General features: G+C 33.8%; 1 protein-coding gene across 1 annotated transcript in view; it reads right to left on the bottom strand.

Annotated features, from left to right (window-relative positions):
• Window positions 1–89: 89 nt before the first annotated feature.
• Window positions 90–23,290, bottom strand: part of spef2 (sperm flagellar 2) — a 28,055-nt gene continuing 4,854 nt past the window's right edge. The window contains exons 8-36 of the mRNA XM_073840683.1: window positions 21,444–21,632; window positions 21,160–21,347; window positions 20,618–20,786; window positions 19,270–19,486; window positions 19,066–19,169; window positions 18,782–18,857; window positions 17,713–17,781; window positions 17,515–17,620; window positions 16,170–16,432; window positions 15,929–16,067; window positions 14,507–14,661; window positions 14,021–14,163; window positions 12,971–13,098; window positions 12,741–12,879; window positions 11,421–11,558; window positions 11,106–11,263; window positions 10,649–10,732; window positions 10,439–10,559; window positions 8,245–8,368; window positions 8,038–8,163; window positions 7,797–7,935; window positions 6,432–6,661; window positions 6,087–6,193; window positions 5,526–5,708; window positions 4,395–4,487; window positions 3,651–3,821; window positions 3,208–3,396; window positions 2,733–2,855; window positions 90–1,743 (exon numbers count right to left, since the gene is read on the bottom strand). Of these exons, the coding sequence (XP_073696784.1) occupies window positions 1,684–1,743; window positions 2,733–2,855; window positions 3,208–3,396; window positions 3,651–3,821; window positions 4,395–4,487; window positions 5,526–5,708; window positions 6,087–6,193; window positions 6,432–6,661; window positions 7,797–7,935; window positions 8,038–8,163; window positions 8,245–8,368; window positions 10,439–10,559; window positions 10,649–10,732; window positions 11,106–11,263; window positions 11,421–11,558; window positions 12,741–12,879; window positions 12,971–13,098; window positions 14,021–14,163; window positions 14,507–14,661; window positions 15,929–16,067; window positions 16,170–16,432; window positions 17,515–17,620; window positions 17,713–17,781; window positions 18,782–18,857; window positions 19,066–19,169; window positions 19,270–19,486; window positions 20,618–20,786; window positions 21,160–21,347; window positions 21,444–21,632 (4,131 nt within the window). The 3' untranslated portion in view covers window positions 90–1,683. The remainder of the gene's footprint in view (window positions 1,744–2,732; window positions 2,856–3,207; window positions 3,397–3,650; window positions 3,822–4,394; window positions 4,488–5,525; window positions 5,709–6,086; window positions 6,194–6,431; window positions 6,662–7,796; window positions 7,936–8,037; window positions 8,164–8,244; window positions 8,369–10,438; window positions 10,560–10,648; window positions 10,733–11,105; window positions 11,264–11,420; window positions 11,559–12,740; window positions 12,880–12,970; window positions 13,099–14,020; window positions 14,164–14,506; window positions 14,662–15,928; window positions 16,068–16,169; window positions 16,433–17,514; window positions 17,621–17,712; window positions 17,782–18,781; window positions 18,858–19,065; window positions 19,170–19,269; window positions 19,487–20,617; window positions 20,787–21,159; window positions 21,348–21,443; window positions 21,633–23,290) is intronic.

The following is a 23,290-nucleotide window of genomic DNA, read 5'->3' as shown; positions in this document are numbered from 1 at the left end:
CATACACACTGTATGTCATTCATTCATCCATCTTTTACTAAATACAACAAAAGCATCTTAATTTACATTATTACATTTATGTGAAGCACCAAACATACTGATTCACTATAATGAATCAGACCTTTCAACAATATACTATATACCCGTCTATCACAGGACCACAGTGAGTCGCCAAAAGACCACTAAGCAGCATATGGATCCATTCAGAATCACTGAACCCTCGCACACTGGCTTCTTTGGCCAATCAGTCTGTATTTCACACAATACAAGGTGAAATGGCATGGGCTGCTTCGAAACAATATCAGAGGCCATGCTTTAAGCCACATACACAATGAAATTAATAATTTACAGAAATCTGGACTTGAGGCACTATTTTCTCTACTATCCCTGATTTAATCAAATGTGTATTCTCTGTATTTGTGCTGCTTTGAACCAATTGTTTTAACTCATATCGCTTACTGGATCCTTGAACTAAAAACTTTTTAGAATTTTACCGGTTTAAAATTATCTGATCACAGAGGAGCGGAAACATAACAACATGACTTGTTCAAAAACCCACTTATTTCGCTTTTTAAAATATTGTTTTCGCTATAAAGTATTTATTAAAATTTTAACAGGGCAGAAGTTTTCTGCTGCTATATTAGATCAGACAACATTATTGTGTCTGTATATGATTCCAAAGGATAAATGATATTTGCCTTAAACTTGATGGACGATTCAACAATGTTATTTTCAGGAAACACTTTAAGAAGACAAACCATGAATTGTCAATATATGTAGAGCAGTGTGAAAAATCTGTGAATATCTTTAATATCAGGTCATTATAAGTATCTCTATTGCTCAAAAAAAAAAAAAAAACACGTTTGTGAATAGGTATTTGATTTACATTTGACAGAAATTAAGACTGTAAACAATGATACAAACTAGCCACCTTTCTCGGTAAAATTGACGTTTTGAATTTAAAATAGTGTGATTCAAGTATATAAGATGAGTTGGAAACACTTGCTACTTCATACATCAATACAAAACAATGCTGAACTTTGACAATAAAGACATTTAAATGCTATAAAAGTGATTTTGTATACCCCTCGACGTAGTGGCATGCTTGAATTTCCCACAAAAAACCTTAATTTTTTTTTCATATTATTAGTTTTATAAAGACCAAATGTACAGTTATAGTTCATTCTTTATTGTATTTTCTTTACATTTTCATTCATACTTGTGTATTCATAGATATTCATATACATACTCATTTAACACAAATCATTCACTCATATTGTTTTTTATTTTTACTTTTAATTGTTTGTGTATGTTTTATGCTGATTTTAAACTGTTCTTAATGTTTTGCTTTTGCTGTAAGGGATCATGTTCAATCATCCACATCAAATCATCTTTGAAACACAAAAAGACCAAATTAACTGATTTGACAGAATCACTGTAATATAAGACAAGCATACACAAATGTGTATCTTCACTAAAATAAATACATTAAGAATGACATCTTTTAGTTTACAGTTTACGTTCTCCATGTGTTCGTGATAAATTTAGATGTAAATTACATTAAATAAAACTATTACTATACCAAACACAGCTTGTTTGACAAACATGTTACAACTTACATTTATCATTCCATTAGCATGTACCTTGTCTACTGGTGTTGGTGTGTGTTGTTTTGATTGTTTATCATGTTGAGAAGCTTCTATGAGCTTCAGTTTGTTGGGACTGGAACATTTTGTGAATGTCCTGTACAGAAGAAATGTAATCATAATTAAGAAAATGACAACGTTCATTTGTATTTCACACATTAAATTGAAATAAAGACTTAAAAAGACTTGACAAGAATTTTTTATATCTCATGTTGACAGGAAGTTTTCATGGAACATGGAATCAAAGCCACAAAACTTGTTTAAAATGTTTCAAATGGATGTGATTCAATGAATCTTTTTAGTGATTGGAATCCTTAAATAATATATGTAATATAATATAATATAATGCATTTAAAATATATTAATATATATACCAAAGATTTTTATTTTCTCTTCTGCTCGCTAATTCTGCATTTATATGATCAAAGTACAACAAAAACAGTAAAATTTTAAGTATTTAAAATGACTGTCAAATTTCAACATATTTTAAAATGTACTTTTTCCTCTGATTTCGTCACATGATTCCTTAGAAATCATTCTATTATTCTGATTTGCTGCTTAAAAAACATTATTATTATTATTATTATTATTATTATTGAAAACAGCTAATTCCAAGCTTTTAAATGGTATAGTGTAAAATGTTACAAAAGTTTTTTTATTTCAGAGAAATGCTGATCTTTGAATCTTTCTATCAAAGAATCCTGTAAAAATGTACTTAACTGTTATAGTGATAATAATAATAATAATAACAATTATAATAATAATACTAAATATTTCTTGAACAGCAAATCAGCATATTTAAATGATTTCTGAAGGATCATGTGACACTATAGTCTGGAGTAATGATCACAGGAATAAATCTAATTTTAAAATATATTCAAATAGAAAGCAGCTATTTAAAATAGTAAAAATATAGGGACTTCTATAAAAAACATTAAAAAAATCTTACTGTCCAAAAACTTTTGACTGGTAGTGTAAATAATGTATTTTATATATTAATTTAAACTTTATTTCCCAAATCTTCTCACTACTGAGCTCTGTTGTAGTATGTGTGTAGGAGATTACATATTCATTTGTTATACTCACAGGAAGCAGGTACTGTGTGGATCCTTCCATCAGGTCCTGTAGAAAGGGATGCTGGGATAGTGTGAAAAAAGGAATCTTCTCCTCATCCTTAAAGCCCAGCTCCTTAAACACCTTCAGCAGCTCCTAAACACAACACCACATTAAATACAGCTCAATACAGAGCCTTTAGGCAATATCTACAGAAACACCTGACTCTGTTCCAAAAGTGAAATACTGGACACAAAGATTTAAAAAATAGACCTACATTTAGGAGACAGTTATGTGTGACTAACTAACACACACACACACACACACACACACACACATATTGAAAACATAGTTTTGCCATCTTGCCAGTTTCAAAAGTAGTACTTCCTATGCTTCTTTTTTCTGAACTAAATTAGTTCAAATGAAGTAGGGTCAAAGAGTATAGAAATACTTCTATACTCTTTGGTAGGGTGAAGTTGGGCTGATGGGATTGTTTGGTTTAGTCTACCTCTCTGAATTCATCTCTGCTCTTGTGGTTTGGCTGGAAGCGGTTCAGATGTGAGGAGACATGATCATCTCCATGACTCAGAACTCTGAGCACATCAGACACGCCCACTTCATCAGACTCCACCCCTCTCTCCGCCTCTTCATCAGCCTCACACTCCTCAACTCCAGCGCCCTCTATATACGGCACAGACTACAGCAAGATTGAAACTCATGAAAACACATTGAAAATATTTCACAGTTTAAGTGTTATCTATTTTTATGTCCATTACAGTAATATGAATAAGTAAATTAATCAAGATTAATGTGCTTAGTTAAATTAAAAATAATGTCAAAACTTTTTTTTGGGGGGGGGGGGGGGGGGTGAAATATGACTCTTCTAGTTCTATTTAAGCTCTTCAGCTCAGAAGAGTCTGTTGAAGAGTCTATTTCATACTGTGTGTGTACCTGTGTGAGGGGGCCGGTGTGTTTGTAGTGCAGTGTGTGTCCGATCACGAGGCTGAGTGCTCTGGTGAAACCCTGAGCCGGTTCAGGATGGCAGCAGAAATACAGCAGCATGCTCAGATAGTCCAGCATCAGCGGAGATGATTGTGAGTTTGCAAACAGACTGAAGAAAAACTAAACACAAAAAAACAAGGAAAACAAACACATGCATGTTCATATACAGATTAATTTATTGTAAAAAAAAATTATTTGCAAAACAGTTTAAATAAAATATGATTTTGTGGTTCGAAGTCCAAACAGCTGATAAAAACACCACAATAATCCACACCACTCCAATTCATCAGTTCACAAAGCTACGTGTGATTGTAAGAAACAAATTTGTCATTAAGACATTTCTACCTACAATTTGTTATTTCCGGCTAAAACACAAGTCCTTTATACATAATATTGCTCTCTCCAGTGAAAAGGTAATCTCATCAGATTTAGGAAAGAAATATGAACACAGCAATCACTGTTTACAAGCCATTTACAAAACAGCTTAATGATGGAATTGTTTCTTATAAACAGACTCTATTCTTAACTTTTGTTTTACAGCTTTAAAGGATCAAATTATGAGGAATTATGTAACTTCGAAATACATCTTAGTACAGAGACTGTTACTGAAGGACAGAAGATGTACAGGAGACATCTGTGATAAAATGATATGACCCCATTTAAAGTTAAAAACCATTTATCCTGCTGCATTACCTTCTTAAGATTGGCTAGTCTGTCATAGGGCAGAGGTTCAGATGGGTCATCAGGAACAGGAAGGTCTCTTTCACTGGTAAACCACAATTCAACCTGATCATAGAAAACAGATCAGGGTTGAAAACTGATGCTAAATTAAACTTATAGGCACATATAAATGTAGCAAGATTATTTAGATGAGCTCATTAAGTTTGACTGTAGAAAAAGCATGCAGTTGATTGTACTACAAACTGTCTGTGTGTAATTTAAAGGTGCCATAGAATGGAAAACTGAATTTACGTTGGCATAGTTAAATAATAACAGTTCAGTACATGGACATGACATACCATGAGTCTCAAACACCATCGTTTCCTCCTTCTTATATAAATCTAGTGTTTGCAAAAGACCACCGAAAAATAGGTCAATTCCAACATAACACCGACTGTTACGAAACTTCCCTGGGATCGTTAATAATTACGCCTCCAACATTTGCATCACCCAATCATCACTAACGTCAGTACATCAGTTAAACAAGGCAAGCCACTGAAGGGACACGGTTAGCTTAATGCTAGGGCTAGCCTGTTACATTGCAATACATAGGATTTCACTTCCCACATAAACAGAGAGATGAGTGCGCTGATGATGGTGAATGATGGAGAAATAACTGCTGATAATGGCGAATGATTTTCAGATCTTGAGAATCTCTGACGAGCAGCTCAACTTGTGTGGTAAGTACTTGTGTCTCTGCATTATAACATTACACAGAGCACATGCATCACAGTAATCAGACTAATATATCCACGATTCAAAACGGCAGATTCAACAAACCGCATATTAAAAGCGCCGAGAGCTCCTAATTATATATTTGTATCCATGTGTGAGCTATTGAGACGAGCAGCTCTGTGAAACAGCCAATCAGAGCAGAGCTCATTAATATTCATGAAGCTTCCAAATAAGGCAAAAACAGACTGTTTCATTCTAGGGACAAATTCTAGGGTTGTAAATGGACCAGTAAAACCATTTCTGGAGATTTTTTGCCCTTCCCATGCCATATACCTTCTATGTAGATATCAGAGAACAATTTAAAATATTCTCTCAATGCATTCTATGGCACCTTTAATGTTTCAGTGATGCTCTATGCTTATAATAGACCTGTGCATATTGGTCCTGTGTGATGAGTCCAGTTCCTGTCTTGTCGACGGCTCTGTAGCGCTGGAGGGTTTTTAACAGCTGAGTCTGAGAGGGAAATGGCCAAGGCAGAGCCGCACTGAGCAGGAATAGACGCCAGTCCAACATCTCAGAGTCCGGAGCTAATACACACACCAGCTCATTAACCTACACACACAATAGCACACGTTATCATGCAAGTACAAACAGGCTTGTGTGTAAAGGTGCAGTCACATTAGTGCATTTTCCAGTGGGGAAAAAAGGTCTATTGACTGTATGTAGCAGTGAATAAACACACAGAAGTCACTTTCATACCAAGCAGTGAATTCGAGTGACAAACTTAAAAATGCTGTGAAAATTTCTGTGGGGAAATCTTGCACCTTTATATACTCAAGCCAAAGCAATGATGGCACTTTTAAAATGAATAAATGTCACCAGATTCATTAAGCAATGGTTGGTTGGGAAAGGAAATTAGGTAGAAATGCAACCAAAGATGCACAACAAACCATAAAGAAGTTTATAATTTAGGTTAGAGGAAAGCTGTACCTGTGAGGGAGTGATATGCATCCAGGGTTCAGGTAGGACATCGCTACCCATGTGAGGAGAGCTTAACTCATGCAGAACATCAGTTAGATCATTACTGCACATCAGACCTGAACACATCACACAATACACAAACAACAAAATACAGATACAAGCTTCGACTGAAACATGTTGCACTTAGTTTACTTCTGTTGGGTTCTGTTTAACTCTCATTCTGTTAATACAGCTTTGCACACAAAATGTGTTTAAATTAAAAATGTTTAATATAAAATGTCACATTTTTAAAAGACAAACCATCTCTGGCATGTTAGTTTGAATTTTGTTAGTTTGAGTAATGCTTATTCTGACCAGTAGGTGCAGTCCTGTGCAGCTGAGCGCAGAGGATGTGCAGTTGTTGGACAGTGAGAGTGCTGTTTTTGGGCTGCTCTAGCATGGATTGGCGTGGAGCAGGTGATGGACTGGCCAAGACAAGTGTGTCTCCATCCACACAGAAAACAGCGCTCTGTAGCACCAGCTCATGATGAATCTGAACTCCATTCTCAATGTGCTGCCGCACCAATTCTGTCAGCTGGTCGATACTGGTAAACATGCGCAAACATATTATGCACATATAGATTTATGAATGTGTATAGTATGATGAGACTTTTGTGTAAATGTCATCAAACCTGTTAAGAAAATATCCCAGTTTATTTTTTTCTACGTCTATAAATAATTCAGTCACTTATATGTGCAATATTTAAACTTTTAATAAAAATAAAATATATTTTAAAATGTATATAAATACTTATTTATTATTTTAAAATAAATACATAAGTTGAGTATTTAAGTTATATATTATTTTAATTACAATTATCTTCAAATTAATTTAGTAAAAAATATATAATATCTGAATAGTCGACTTATTTTTACAAAATATAATGTGTGTTTTATTTTGTGATTTTGGAGTGAAATATGACCTGGATATTTCTGGGATTCCGTTTTTATAAGAACATTATTTAAATTGGTCCTGCGTGAAAATTACAAAAAACTCGACTAGTCTTTCATTTTAAGCAGTAGTCAACTATTAGTCACTTGTTTATTTCAAAACCATATAAAACATAATAATTAGCCTTTAGTTGCCTACATATCCTAATAAACGCTCAAGTACACGCAAAAAAACTTGCCAAAGCGCACCGGCATTTTAATTAATGATTAACAAACTAGGGCTTTCTTTGTTTTTGTCTTAAGAGATGAAGTCTGCAACAATTGATTCATTTGAAAGTAGATATCACACTCTCTGTAGATATTTTTTTTATGTCTGAAAAGGAAAGTATACACAGACTTTCTAAGTTTCACTCAAGTTCACAGAGACCGAGATGGCAGAAAGCGCATCCTGTTTGCTTTCATTATTTTACAAAAGCAAAATGTTTCATTGTAATTCTATGTGCACACAAATAAATGTAGAGTCTTTACAGATTCAAACGATGTATTACTTTTTTTTCCCGTATGACCAAAAATTACGGAGTATTTTAAGAGCAAGTGACTGCACCGGCGCCTACATCTGTCATGCAGTAAGCGCGTTTTATTTTTTCTGCGACTAAGCGACTAATAAAATTTTGGTCGACTATGCCTCTTCTGGTTGACTAATGGTTAGTCGACTATTAGGGGCATCCCTGCAGTATAGTGTTCTCATCCTCTCCTGACCTGCTATTTCCTATCCATTCATTCTCTCACCTGTTCATCTCAGACAGGAAGCGAGTTCCCAGCCACTCCTCCATGTTCCTGTGGGCCTGCTCTGCTCTCTGCTGCAAACTGCTCACTGTTTTAAGCGCATGAGCCTTTATCAGCTCCAGACGCAGCTTCACTGCATGTTCTGCACACAAACATAAAACATTCTTACTGTTTATATATCACATCTACACACAGCATCTTGAAACTGAGGCATCACTAAGTCACCCAGTAGTTCATGGTGTACCTTCACGTTTCAGTGCAGCTGCGAACTCCTGTTTGATTCTTTTCCTCTCTGCTTTCCTCTTGAGCTCCTCAGGACTCCTCTCCACCACAGGCTGAGGACTGGGCTCCTGTGGAGGGGTTAGAGCACCTAAAACAACACACACTAATATTAACAAAACACAGATGAAACTCAAACTCATATGATGATGCAGCAGTGGCTCTTCATCACTTTTCTTTTTCCCAGGTTTCCTATTGTCTGTTGCAGAGTTTGAAGTCTGCACTCTCTGTGCCTCCATCTGCTTCTGTTCTTCATCAACCTCCTCTTCTTCTCGCTGCTGCGTCTCTGCCAACACCTGACACACAGTTATGTGCAAACACAAAGACAGATGCACAGTCAGGTGAGCATATCAATTTTACAAATGAAGCTTTAAATAGGATCTACTTGTAAACAACAATGTAGCAATAAATCAATAAATTTTTTAAAGAATAATTAAGACTGAAGTAATAATGGTAAAAATTCAGATTAGCATCACAAGAATAAACTACAAAATTATTTGAAATATGTGACCCTGGACCACAAAACCAGTCTTAAGTAGCACAGGTATATTTGTAGCAATAGCCAAAAATACATTGTATGGGTCAAAATGATCGATTTTTCTTTTATGTCAAAAATCATTAGCATATTAAGTAAAGATCATGTTCCATGAAGATATTTTGTAAATTTTCTACCATTAATATATAAAAACTTGATTTTTGATTAGTAATATGCATTGCTAAGAACTTCATTTGGACAACTTTTAAGGCGATTTTCTCAATATTTAGATTTTTTTTGCACACTCAGATTCCAGGTTTTCAAATAGTTGTATCTCAGACAAACATTGTCCTATTTTAACAAACCATATATCAATGAAAAGCTTATTTACTCGACTTTCAGATGGCGTAAGAATCTCAATTTCGACAAATTTACACTTATGACTGGTTTTGTGGTCCAGGGTCACATATACTCAAATAGAAAACAGTTCTTTTAAATTGTAATAATATTACTGTTTTACTGTATCAAATAAAAGCAGACTTGGTGAGCATTCTTTCAAAAATGAATTATTACACACCTTTGACCAGTAGTTTAATTTATTTAATAAATACAAAGTAACTTTGTAACCAATATAATAGAAATTCTAACATTGAGAGTATGTGTTAATATACAGTTGAAGTCAAAAGGTAAGAATCTGCAAAATGTGTACAAAATGCATGTTTTTTTTTTTGTTTTTTTTTTAGTTCTGACCTGAATAAGATATTTCAAATAAAATGTTTACATATAGTCCACAAGATAAAAATAATAGTTGGACAAAAATGAAAATACTGTGTTGTTACCTGAATGATACACAGCTGTGGTTTTTTAGTTTAGTGATATTGTTCATGAGTCCCTTGTTTGTCCTTGGTTTTTCAGCATGTTTGTGTATTTGAACCCTTTCCAACAATGACTGTATGATTCTGAGATCCATCTTTTCACACTGAGGACAACTCTTGCAACTATTACAGAAGGTTAAAAAACCCCACTGATGCTTCAGAAGGAAAACTATGTATTAAGAGCTGAGGGGGGTGAAAACTTTTTTAAATTTGAAGATCAGGGTAAATTCATGTACACAAAAATACTGAAAAACCAAAGAATTTGTGGGATGTGAAGGATTAAAAAACAAGGTACTCATGAACAACTATCACCAAAAAAAAAAGAAAAAAAGAATTAAGGATCAACTTGAACAAGGTCATTTTTATAAATTTGATTATTATTTTCTCTTGTGGACTATATGTAAACTTCTTTAATGTGAAATATTTTATTTAGGTCAGTATTAAAAAAAAAAATGATTTTCTATGATCCATCTTACCTTTGTTAAATAATTAACTTCTTGCAGATTATGCAAGGTGTATGTAAACGGTACAAGACCTGATAATCTGATCATTTTTTAAACTTGTCATCTACTATACAGCTTGCAAAAACAATTTCACTGCATTAAACCACTTTTTTAGTATAGACTATCTATTAACCTACATTTTGACCAACTTTCTAAATATGTATATTTATCAACTGGTTTTAAATTTCTAATAAAAAATATTGTAGGATTGCATCCTCCTACTGGAACATGATGAGCTTAAGTGCAGAGAATTAGTTTCAGTAACAGCTAATATAATTTGTTGAATTATATTTTGTGATTTCAAGGGTAATACTTAAAAATAACAAACTTTAATAGAGTTTAGAGTGAAATAAGCTCAGATGTCTACAGACAGGTCACAACCTCATATTGTTTAAGTTGCTGATAACTGATTTAATCACAGTGTTTCAAATTATTATCTACTGGCAAAACGGAGCCCAATACTTTTAAGCTCAACAGCAAAACTATTTTTAACACACTGATATAAACACACACCATGCTCCTGATGGCGCTGAGTGCTGTCTGGAAGAACTCCTGCAGTAGTTTCTCATCAGGATGGTGCAGAACCTGTCTGAGGAGCTCAGAAGTGGGAGATCTGCAGGAAACCAATGGAAACCTGACAGCACAAACACATGCGATTATTCAACAAACATGCTTATCATTTATATACACACACCCAAAGACCAAAAATGAAAGCACACATACAATTTAGTTTTTTTCTTGTCCTCTAGTTCAGAATCTTTTTCCTCAGGAATCTTTGTGGGTCTCTCTGAGGGTGCAGGAGCAGGACTGAAACATAAATGCATTGTATTTTAACAGATTAAAGAGTCTTTCTAAACATCTTTACAGTAAAAAACAATATCTATTGAATAAACAGTACACTAGCATTCGAATCTGATTACAGTATTCACTGCATATTGCTTACTATTTATGTAAAATAGTATGTAAAATAGTAGACATTATTGCTAAGATTGTTTAAAAGGCAAATCATATTTAGTAATATTGTTATTTAGCTGCACTTAGATAAGAACAAGATTTGAACTGAATTTGCACTGCAAAAATATTATATGCTATACAACACAATGTGGCGAAAGATCTATAGTCCTGTAATGTCTGTGGCTTAATGATAAAACATGATACAAGATGTAATGTTTCTTTTTACATATTTGGTGCCTCTTGTTCAGCATGCTCATCTGCAGTGATGTCGATCAATGGGATGCGCGTGAAGCCACGTGCAGATTCAGGAAATGCAGTTTTACACATTGCTGTGTAATAATCTCTCAACAGACATAATGAGTCTTGAAAGCGGCCCACTTCTATCTGCACACACACACACACACACACACACACACACACACACACACACACACACACACACACACACACACAAACAGAACCATTAGACTTCATTCCAGAAGATTTAGAACTAATTCCTAATAGTTTTGTGATGTTTTAGAGAGACTGAGAGAGATGTTACCTGCATTAATGCCGAATAATGGTTGATCAGTACAGCAGTGTGATCGTCTAACCAGCCATCATCAATGACACCTGCTCTTTCCTGCTCCGCCTCTTCCTTGCGCTTATCACAGATGTCCCAAAGACGCTCACGCAAGTCCTGCACAAAAACACAAACACATGTTAATTATATTATGAAAACAAGTATAAAGGTATGAGGTATTTTTTGTGTGAAATTGCTTCATTTGCAGCTAATCTGTAATAAACCTGCAGCAAACAAATATTAACTGAAAACTGAAAACCTTTGCACTAAAACTTTAAGCATTTACTGTTTTTTTTTTGTTTTGTTTTTTAACAATAAATAAAAATCAAGTCTTGATACAAAAATACATACACAATTTTAAAACTTGAAAAATATTAAACAAACAAAAAAAATGAATGAATTAAATTGCATTTTCTTTGCTTTATTGCAAATAAATATACTGCAAATATATTTTAAGGCTTTCTCTCAAACTTTACGGAGTTTTGCTTTAAGTGAAATATGTAAATTGTGTTTTTCTACACCGCAAAAAAAAATAAAATAAATAGAATTAAAAAACAAATACATATCATAAACATTCTTAAAAAAAGATACATTTAACTGAGGGTCTAATGAATTTTTTTTTTTTAAATTTATATTAATAATAATACAGTGCCAATCCCAATCTACATATGTTCTATGCTTGTGCAAATCATTTGTGATGCAGCTTTACCCACAGCAGAAGTGAGTATAAGGGTTTGTATGCATCTTTGCAAATGGCCTTTCTTAATAATGTGCTTGTTAGCAAGTTTCGCCGCTAAAAGAGGCTAAATGCGGCTAAAGTAAACATTACGGCTCATCATCCCATGGCAGAGAGGGGTGGGGCGAGCAGAGCTCATTAGCATTTAAAGGAACATGCAACATAATAGCATAATAGGTGTTTTTTACACAACTTTTGAAATTTTTTAAACAAAATATGTTATAGACTTCTCATTAAGACCCTAAAGAATCATATCAACTTGTGGAAAATGGGCATCCAATGACCCCTTTAACAAATGACACCTTATTGTAAAGTGTTACCAAAAAAAATTTACATTTCAAAAGGAAAGCAAGTTTATTTTTCGTACCTCATTGGTAGATTTGTTAAACACTAAGTAATTTAGTTTTCATACATTTATCAGAAAACAAGACTTTATATCTTGCCATTTTCCTTTCTCAGGTAAATGTATCATGATTTTATAATGTTTAAATATTTCTACTGATAAAAACAAGACAAAAATACTGAAGAAGAAAAAAAAAATTTGGTGTAGGAGTTTGTCTCACATCCAGTCTTTGATGGAGTTCTCCTTTGGTCTCCTCGTCCTCTCTGATGTTGTCAGGAACACTGTTATAGTCACGCTGCCACACACTTACAAACTCCTGCTTCAGATCCGGCTTCTGTAAGTACTGCCTGAAGTTCTCCCTGAAGCACACAAACACATATGGTATATATGGTATACAGTTACACAAATATACAAGCCTCACGTCACAGTACAGCAGCGCTGTTGTCTTACCGGATATTGTAAAGGTGGTGAATGATGAGCTCACGTTCACTGCGCAGGTTCTGCATGACTGTTTTTACATTAATCGTGTATGAATTACAGACGTTCTCCCAGTACGGCACAAGGTACTCTGGGATCTCCTGCAAAACAGTGATCAAAATAATTTGTGCAAAAAAAAAAACACGTTTCAATTAGTTGTTTACAACCCTCTATACAGTATAATCTCTATATTAGATGTTGTATATTACATTTCTATTTTAAATAAATGCTGTTCCAATTAGAACTTTATAATTATAAGGAGTCTTATATTATATATAAGACTCCTGACAAAACCTATTGAACATTAATAAGAAATGTTTCTTGAGCAGCAAATCAGCATATTAGAATAATATCTGACGGATGATGTGACACTGAAGACATGGAGTAATGATGCTGAAAATTCAGCTTTGCATCACTGGAATAAATTACATTTTAATGTATATATTTAAATAGAAAACAGTTTTTCTGGAATGTAATAATTTTTCACAATATTACAGTTTTTTACTGGATTTTTGATCAAATAGAGGCAGCCTTGGTGAGCAAAAGAGACTTTTTAAACTCAATCTTACCAGCCCAAAACATTTAAACAGTAGTGTATATCTGTTTGATATCAGAAAATGTTATTTTTTCATCTTAATTGCTACAAATCCTCCAAATGCGGAGGAAGTTTTGAGTTCTGAAAGTTACAATGTTGGGTTTTAGTGCAGTGAACTTGCCATTACAGTAGCGAACATTTTCATAGCACATCAATCTCTTTCAGGATATTGTTTTACTCATAATATCATCCCTTAAATGGAGCTAAGTTAGCAGACTGCATGGAAATCCCAGGTGCTGTAAACAGGTTTATGGTCATAAAAGCCTGATCACATCTCAATCTGAGTCAAATTAAACAAGCTAGATAAGTGTAATGGTTTTCCAACTGATATTCCAAATCAAACAGACTTTTTGAATATCATTTTTCCATGTTTAATTAAAATCTGCCAGTCTTCTGAGAAATGATGTGTTATGTGAGTGTGTATGTGCCTTGGGTAAAGGTTCCTCCACATAACGCCGTCCAGCAGATTTTGGTGTAGCTGTTTTAGATTTAGCAGAGCAGGCACTTTCCGGACGTGTGTGTTCAGCAGAGGAGGATGTAGACATTTTCTTGGAGTTATCCAGAGCTGCTCCTATGGGGAAGACAAACAGCATTTACTAGACATGCATTTACAAAAGGAAATATAGAGTAAGTGCTTGAAAAGCATCAAATGAATTATGGGAGATTTTAAAACATTTGAGAGAGTCTGTAGCAAGCCTAATTACTTGCAGAAAATTGTGGAGAAGAAATAAATATCAGCAACTGAACCCGATTGGAGGTTTTTTTTCCAGTTTGAATAAAATTGAGGTGTTTTTTTCTACTCAGCAAAGCCTTATCTTAATTTCTTGTTCTTATATTTTGTTTAAATGTTCAACTTTCATTAAAAAAAAATTGACGTATTTCCGGTCATGCTTTACAGGTTTAGGTCAATCTACCTTTTTCAACTGAGTCCATTGTGTCCATCAGAATCATCTTCACATTACTGAGGAGAGTGTCCTCGTCTACATCTGCGGTGACTTTCACAAGAATTTTCTGCTGGTCACCAAACCATTTCTCCAGTTTTGGCCATGTGTCATGGAAACCACCAATTCTGTTAAAGAAACCATGACAAACAAAAACTTCACCAAAAAATCTGAATGTCACAACATATTTCTCCTCCATTATATGACATTTTTGAATGAAAAGCATTCAACAAAAAGGAGGGGAAAAAAGTAGAATGGAACGTAATTTTATTCACTGGGAATGACCGGGTCATGTAATGTTAAGACTATTTTTTCCACCATAAAATGACATCAGTCAAAAAGAAAAGTCATTTCCTTCCAGTGAAGTAACATGCACAGATGAATCATGGAAAATCACTCTAGAAACATCCATTAACAATAGTAAATACAGTCAGTTTGTTGCTCTTTTTAATTTGAGGGTCATGTTGGACAATTTGTAAGTGACCTTCTTTATGTAAAATGCATTAACTAATGTTTAACGCAACTTGTGATTTTCACATTGCTTTAGGAAATGATGAAGTTAACATTAAGATTAATAAATGCTGTAGAAGTATTTTTCATTCTTAGTCCATGTCCATTACTGTAGTTAACTAAAGAACCTCATTTCTAAAGTGTTACCAATAAAACAATTATTTTTTGATAAAGTTTAAGTATTGTAAATACAGTCCATTTTGATTTTAAATGGACGTTAAAGGGCTCAGAAACTGCTTTTTTATTAGAGAAATATTTGTAGTTTTTTTCTAAAGGGAAAATAAAAACAATGTTTTATGATGTACCCCTAGATAAAGCCAAAGTTTGCCATCATTTGTTTTTTAAAAATGGTTTAGTTTATTAAATAATACACTTCTATATAACGTTTCACATGAGAATAATGTTTCTTATACTCCAAAAGCAGATTTTTGATGTTACTTTAATTATCTTTTTCTATGAGTATTGCAAATGTATTACTGCATTCATATGGTTGCAGAGTGGATGTTTTCAATTCATTTCTATTGGAGCCAAACTACACGCTCTCACAGGGAACTGCAGGTTTGACAGTGGAGAAAGCATTGAGAGTAATCGAGAGCATCCAAGAGTTGAGAAAAGCTGAAATGACAGGCAAAAATGCTGGGCAGTAGTCCTAAAGTGAAGTCCTCTGTCATGAGTTTCTGCTAGATTTAGTGCATAAATCATATTGTTTATGTTTTGCAAATTTTACTGAGATTTCAAATGCAGTTTGAATGCATTCATTGTAACTAAACTAAACAAGTGTATTCGCATTTGTGCATTTGGGGACTACAAAATCAAAATTGCATCTTTCCAACTGCAACTGTGTATATGGCATATATCGGACATAATGAAAATGTGTTCACATACCTGTGCTGTACTTGTTTCCTCCCCAGGTTTTTTTCGTCAGGCAAGGATGCTGGATCTTGCGTGTCCACATCTGTCATACTCCTGTTTTCATCTGGAACATCACTGCCGTCTTTCTCCTGCTCTATGCTCTCCCCATCTATTAGTAAGTGAAGATCACACAGCTTTAATATTACTACATACTAAAAAATGACAAAACCTGCCATTTTGGTAAGCGTAACTCTGAGATTAACATCTAGCAGTGCAATTTGTGTTAACTCACCAGCCTGAAGGGCAGCTCGCTCCAGAACCTGCTCATCTGAGATGTCTAACAGCACCACTAGGTCTAGTGCGGGAGATGGAGGAGGTGAATCTTTAGGAGTGTTTTTGTCGGTGGCTAAGTTGCTTTGTGCTTTTGTCTCAGTTTTAGCAGATTCAGTCCCATTCAGAGCTTTCTCCAGCATCTGAGCCTGACTGATGTCCACTGGGAACCCGTCAAGAATCCAGCCGTTGTCAGCAGGGATTTTCCTAAAGAAACATTTTTTATTTTATTTCAGCTAGTTGCAGAGGCATGATTTCTCATTTATAAGATTAGTTCACTTCCAGAGCAAAACAACAGATAATGTACTCCCCCACTTGTCATCCAAGATGTTCAAGTCGTAAAGAAATTATGTTTTTTGAGGAAAACGTTTCAGGGTGTAAAAGGGCTAAACGATCCCAGCCAAGGAAGAATGGTCTTATCTAGCGAAACGATTGGTTATTTTCTAAACAAATTGACAATTTATATACTCTTTAACCTCAAATGCGCGTCTTGTCTTCTCTCTGTGATGCACATGCATAGTCTGCGTAATCCGGTAGATAAATTCCCATCTCATTTTCGTCTTCAACATTAAAATCGTCCTACAATGATGTTTTAAATTTTTTTGTAAAGGAGGTTTGATCTTCTTTGTATGTTCACATTGTAAACACTGGGTTGGTACTTCTGCAGCGATGTAGGGCGATTTTGAAGTTGAGGTTAAAAAGTATAAAAATTGTCACTTTGTTTTGAAAATAACCAATCGTTTTGCTAGATATCAGCTGGGATCATTTAGAGCCCTTTGAAGCTGCATTTAAAGTTACTGAAGTTCAAACTTGAAGGCACCATACATATCCATTATATGGAGATATATCCTGAAAAGTTTTAATCAAAAAAATATTTCTTTACAACTGAAGAAAGACATGGACATCTCGAATGACAAGGAGGTGAGTACATTATCTGTAAATTATTGTTCTGCAAGTGAACTAAACCTTTAAGTTTACTTTAACTTCAAGTAATAAAAAAAAAACTAAAATTAAATCGGCTAAAACAAAAAATAAAAATAGACAAATAAAATAAAATTAGTAAAACATACAAAAACAGAATTACAAATACTTTAACTAAAATGAGTGAAAATCAGAATATTAACAAAAACTACAACAGTTTATTAATGTAACTACTAAAATAACACTAATGTGCACTCAAAGCAGGATTTTTGTATAAAAAGTAAAAATAGTCAGAAAATTTATTAGTTTAAAATAAAACAATATGACAACAAAATGACAGTATGGTGTGTGTAGACAAAGCTCTTTACCTGATAGCATCCACTATGATGTCAACCAGTAGTTGATCAGGGACAGCTTTGCCTGTCCTAAGAGCCTGCTCTACCACTGCACCACGCTGTGCTTGCAACGACCACTGCAAAACAGATCATAGTACATCATGGACCATATCGAAGAGCTTTCTGCTGCTAAATACAGAGAGGAAAACTGAGTTCATGTGGAGAGTGGCTTTGCAATTGCCCTTACTTTTTCTTTGTCTTCTTTTTCGAGAAGTCCAGATGTCTCATGTGGCTGAGCTCCTGATGTGAGACAAATAGAAGAGTCGATCACTATTAGAAGAGTCAGAATATATATCATGTTAAACAATGTCACTCTTTGTTGGATTTTTGGGCATTTAAAAAAAGCACTAATATGCAGTTAAATAAGAAAAATTGGGAAAATTACATTATACAGTTAGAAACAAATGGTAGTTTTTGGGGTCCAGAAAGCTTACATTGGTCAATTTTTTTTTCTTAAAATGCAAGTAGGTTTTTTAATGTTTCTTTTGATGATTTTTATTTAACTTAATTTGTATTTGCCTTGTTTATCTTACAAATGTAAACAAATGTAAGAATAAGTGTAATCAATTATTACAGAAATTAATACAATTAAATAAAAAAATGTAATACACCACTGAGTCTTTTATTTATTAACTGATTGGGTTCCATTTTAATATTTGGTCTTCCATAGGGTACATAACATTAAATTAATAAACAGAGAATATGAATCCTAACATATGTAACAATAATCAAACAAATACACTACCTTTCAAATATTTCAAAATGTTATTAAAAGAAGTGTCTTTCGCTGCATTTATTTAATCAGAAATGTAGTTAAAAGAGTAATATTGTGAAATACTGTTACAATTTTAAATATCAGTTTTCTACTTGAATATATTTTAAAATAAAATGTAAGCCTTTGACGCAAATTTTACATTTTTAAAGAATCATTACTCGATTCTTCAGAAATCAATCAAATTTGCTGATTTGCTGCTCAGGAAACATTTAATATTATTAAACATTTTGAGAGAAGTTGTGCTTTGTTAATATTTTTGTTAACATGTTTTTTCAGAATTCTCTAATGAATAGTCTGAATTTATTTGAAATAGAACCTTTTGTAACATTCTAAAAGTCTTAACAGTCGCTTTTGAGCACTTGAATTGATCCTTGATGAATAAAAATACAAATTTAATTTAAAAAAATTGAATGATAATGAAAATGATGTCAGAGCTTTAACAAGTTGTCTAATATGCCCACACACCTGATTCAAGAGGGGAAGATTTTTCTTCTTCTCTGTGAGGCTGCTCTGTAAGAGAACCATTTCCATCCAAGCTCTTCTGAGCATGACAAATACAAGGTCAGTTCAAACAGGAAAACAGTAATAACAGTAAACAGTATAACTAATGAAGTAAATAAAATGTTTGAACAGACAACAGTACAGTCACACACACACAACAAACTATTCTAATAAATGTTTTTGCTGAAAACCATTATCAGACCTGTTGATTTTCGACTACAAAAACTTGAGCCTTAAATATTCCTGACCTGTGACTCTTCAAGGCTTTCACTCGCAGCCTGTTTTTCCTGCTGAAAGGCTGATAGAGCATCCTGGATCAATGAGTTGGCTGAGAGCACATGGATGCCAAGAACTGAATCCCAAAGATGAACAAACAGCAAGTGAGGAAAGTTAGTTAATATTCTGATGTGGCGAAGCATATTCATTCAATATGGTGAAGCACCAATTCCTACCGTTGCTGATCCTGGCGAGGCAGGTGGTTTTGCCCGAGTAAGATTTTCCCAGCATGCACGCTCTGATGGTGAAACGGGGAAACAGAGGAGTAGGAGTACTGACGCTGGGTGGTACTATCATGCTCTGTAGACGGTTCAACACATGATCCAGAATTTCATTCACTGGAGGGGCTTGACTCTCGCCCTCTTCATTGCAAACCCACTCGCCTATCATGGCCTGAAGCGAACGGACAGAAAGACACACATGTATTATAGTTGCACAGACTGGTAAATTAATCATCCCTCAACTTTTTTCATTAATTATGATATATATATATATAAATTATTTCCCAAACAGGGCTTTGCGAGGGAAGGGAACTGGGTTAAAGAGTTAATGAAAATGTAATAACTAATTAATTATATAGGTTGTAAAAAATAACATAATAATGATCATATCAAAGGCTGTGATTCAACCTTCCCTCACGTTTTGTAACAAATCTTTCCATCGTGGGTCAAAATGACCAGAAGACTGAAAATATTTTTGGGTCCAGAAAGCTTACATTGGTCAAAATTTAAATTTTTTTTCTTAAAATGTGTAGGTTTTTTATGTTTCTTACATACATTTTTAATTCAAGCCAATTTTTTGTGTGTGTGTGTTCCAAATTAAAGTGGAACAAAGGTCTTTTACCACTCTAATGATTTTTAAAAAAATGTAAAAAATATATATATATATATATACACACACATGTAAAAAAAAATTAAAAAAATAAAAACAGGTTAAATAAGCGTACACAGCATTTCACCAATATTCCACCTAAAATAAAAATGAGGATGCAAAATGTTAAAAACATGACAAGTTAAAAATTTAAGACCTAAATATAAGTATTGTAACAGGTACTGTAAAATAAAGTTATAATTATGAAATATTATTTTTTTTATTCTACAGTACAATTTTGTTTCACAGGAGTAATATGTTTCTGTCTTCATTTTTATGATTAAAACAATAGTTAAATAATAGTAGTTAAAATAATAATAATAGCAACAAAAATAATAATGCAAATTTTTGTTGTTATTATCATTATGTTATTATTACTATTATTATTTGATTAGGTCCCTAAAACGCATTAAAAAATAAAACATTTTAAAAGAAAATATTATCAGGGGATATTAACTTAAAGTCAGCACTGAAGTTCACTCATATTAAACCAGAAACTGAAACAATCCTTTGGTTTTCTGTTGAAAGAATGTTCATAGATATGCTTCAATGTGAAGCGTAATGTTTATTTGACCCAAGATTCAAAGGTAAATGTAACATCACTAACACTTTGCATCAGTAAGTTAAAGCCACATTAACTTAATATGTCCTTACCACATACTCCTTGTAGTCTTGACTGTTGAGTATTTGGAGCTTTTCCAGCTCAATGATCTGTTCTGGTGTAGGGTCAGTAGGGGTGGGATCCACACTGGCCATTTCATACAGCGGCTTACCACTGAAAAACAGCTCCATCCACTCCTGCATCATCTTCACTGGTATCAGACTAAGAAAGAGTGAAAATGAAGAACAGATGGTCATTTTTACCATTTTTTACCTACCATATTTCCAAATCAGCATATTAGAGGCATTTCTGAAGGATCACGTGACACTAAAGTAATGATACTGAAAATTCAGCTTTGCAACACAAGGATAAATTACATTTTGAAATACATTCAAATAGAAAACAGTCATTTGAAACTGTAATATTATTTCACAATATTGCAGTTTTTACTGTACTCTACTAGTTTTTAAATAAACTTTAACTGAATCAACATTTGAACAGTAGTGTCTACATAAAACAAATGCACTAAATGCACTAAAAGGGTAGTTTAAAATCAGTAATTGCTGTTTAGTAGAGTGATCAGGGAAATAAATACTTGGCTGTGAGGAGCCGGTATTCTCCAGCTTTGGTTGCCAGATCCACAATCTGTCCCAGAATTTCTCTGCAGAGGTCAGAGTGTTTGCGATGGCGAGCCTGAGTGCGCTCAGCAACTAGTTGTTTGTGTAGCTCATGCTCCATCTTGATCTCTTCACTGCGCTCAAGACGTTCCTGCTGGGCAAGAACCTGGACAATGGCAATGATAGGAGATAATCAGGACCACTCAAAAACATTTTCTGATACTCTATAGGTTGCTTTATTTGTGTGTGTATGATCTCTCACAGCTTCTCTGTCCAAGGCCTCTTGGAAGTCTCGAAGGCGTCTTTCCTGGTACTGTCTCTCCTGGAAGATGCGGTTCTGTCGCAGTACCTCTTTCTGCTGTTTAATTTGCATCAGCTGCACAGCAATCCTCTTCTCCTGCTGCGTTTGACGCATCAATCGACTGACCATTTGTTCCTCTCGTAACACCTCCTGCAGAAAGAATATCAATCCATAAATCAGATCAGATCAAGACAAACACTACCAGTCAAAAGTTTGACTTTTTTTTTTACATTCATACAGTACATAAAGTGTTACTGACGAGTCTAAACACATTTTGGATAGTTTTAACCATTGCACTATGCATGTTTTGTATTTTGAACACAGCTGATGTTTAACCCTATAAAGTCTGAAAAGTCTATTTTATAAAATTGAAGAGTTAGAGAAGAAACTAAAAAATATGTTTTTGTTTGAGTATCATTTTGATTCATTACACCGTGTCTACACAACAGCTAAAGTCTGTCTACACTGGACGTGACAAAGCAACCGTTGCAAATCATTTAAATTTTGTGTGAGCACATCATAAATAGAACGCAGCAGCAGATTACTGTCGGAGATTTGCCGTGTCGCGCCGTGCCGCATCCAGTGCAGACAGCATAATAGGTTCTAATGTATTTTGTAGCGTTGCGCCGCACTGCTCGCGTCCGGTGTAGACATGGTGTTAGGCTTTTATGGCTCATATAGTATGATATAATAATTATAAAAAAAAATTGGAGGCCAAAAATATGCAATTTAGTGCAGAAGTTGATATTTACATGGCTAAAAAGTAAAACTAAAGATAATCTGTAATTAAATTCAATGAGATCTTTATTGCTGCGTACATAAAATGCATATAAATATGTGACCCTGGACCACAAAACCAGTCTTAAGTCGCTGGGGTATATTTGTAGCAATAGCCAAAAAAACATGGTATGGGGCAAAATTATTGATTTTTCTTTTATGCCAAAAATCATTAGGAAATTAAGTAAAGATCATGTTCCATGAAGATTTTTTGTAAAATTCCTACTATAAATATCTCAAAATGTAATTTTTGATTAGTAATATGCATTGTTAAGAACTTAATTTGGACAACTTTAAAGGTGATTTTCTCAGTATTTTGATTTTTTTGCACCCTCAGATTCCAGATTTTCAAATAGATGTATCTCGGCCAAATATTGTCCTATCCTAACAAACCATATATCAATAGAAAGCTTATTTATTGAGCTTTCATGTGATGTATACATCTCAGTTTTGTAAAATTTAACCTTATGACTGGTTTTGTGGTCCAGGGTCACATATTAGTTGTCACTCTATATCCTCCAATAATGTCTTCAGATCATATTTAAATGCTGTTTTGTGATCAAACCTCTGTAGTTTCGAAACAAACAATGCAATACAATGATGATTAAGAGATGAGCAAATAAACGTTCCTTAAAAGCCTGATGATCATACACTAAGTTAAACGTTTTTGAACTGTAAAATTCTTAATGTTTTTTGAAAAGTCGTCTCTTCTGCTCACCAAGCCTGTATTTATTTGATCCAAAGTACAGCAAAAACAGTACAATTTTTAAACATTTTTACTATTTAAAAAAGCTGTTTTCTATGTGAATATATTTTAAACTGCAATTTATTCCTGTGATTTCAAAGCTGAATTTTTAACATCATTACTCCAGTCACACGATCCTTCAGAAATCATTCTGATATTCTGACTTGCTATATTTGAAATAGAAATATTTTTTCCTCACTTTTGATCAATTTAAATCATAAAATGCTTGCTAAATAAAAGTATTGATTTCTATAATAAAAAAAAATTATACTGACTTTTTTTCTAA

Source organism: Garra rufa, chromosome 5 (assembly GCF_049309525.1).
Source record: "Garra rufa chromosome 5, GarRuf1.0, whole genome shotgun sequence".
Lineage (NCBI taxonomy): Eukaryota > Metazoa > Chordata > Actinopteri > Cypriniformes > Cyprinidae > Garra > Garra rufa.
Note: the sequence above shows the minus strand (reverse complement) of the source record. Positions and strands in the feature narration are given on the sequence as shown.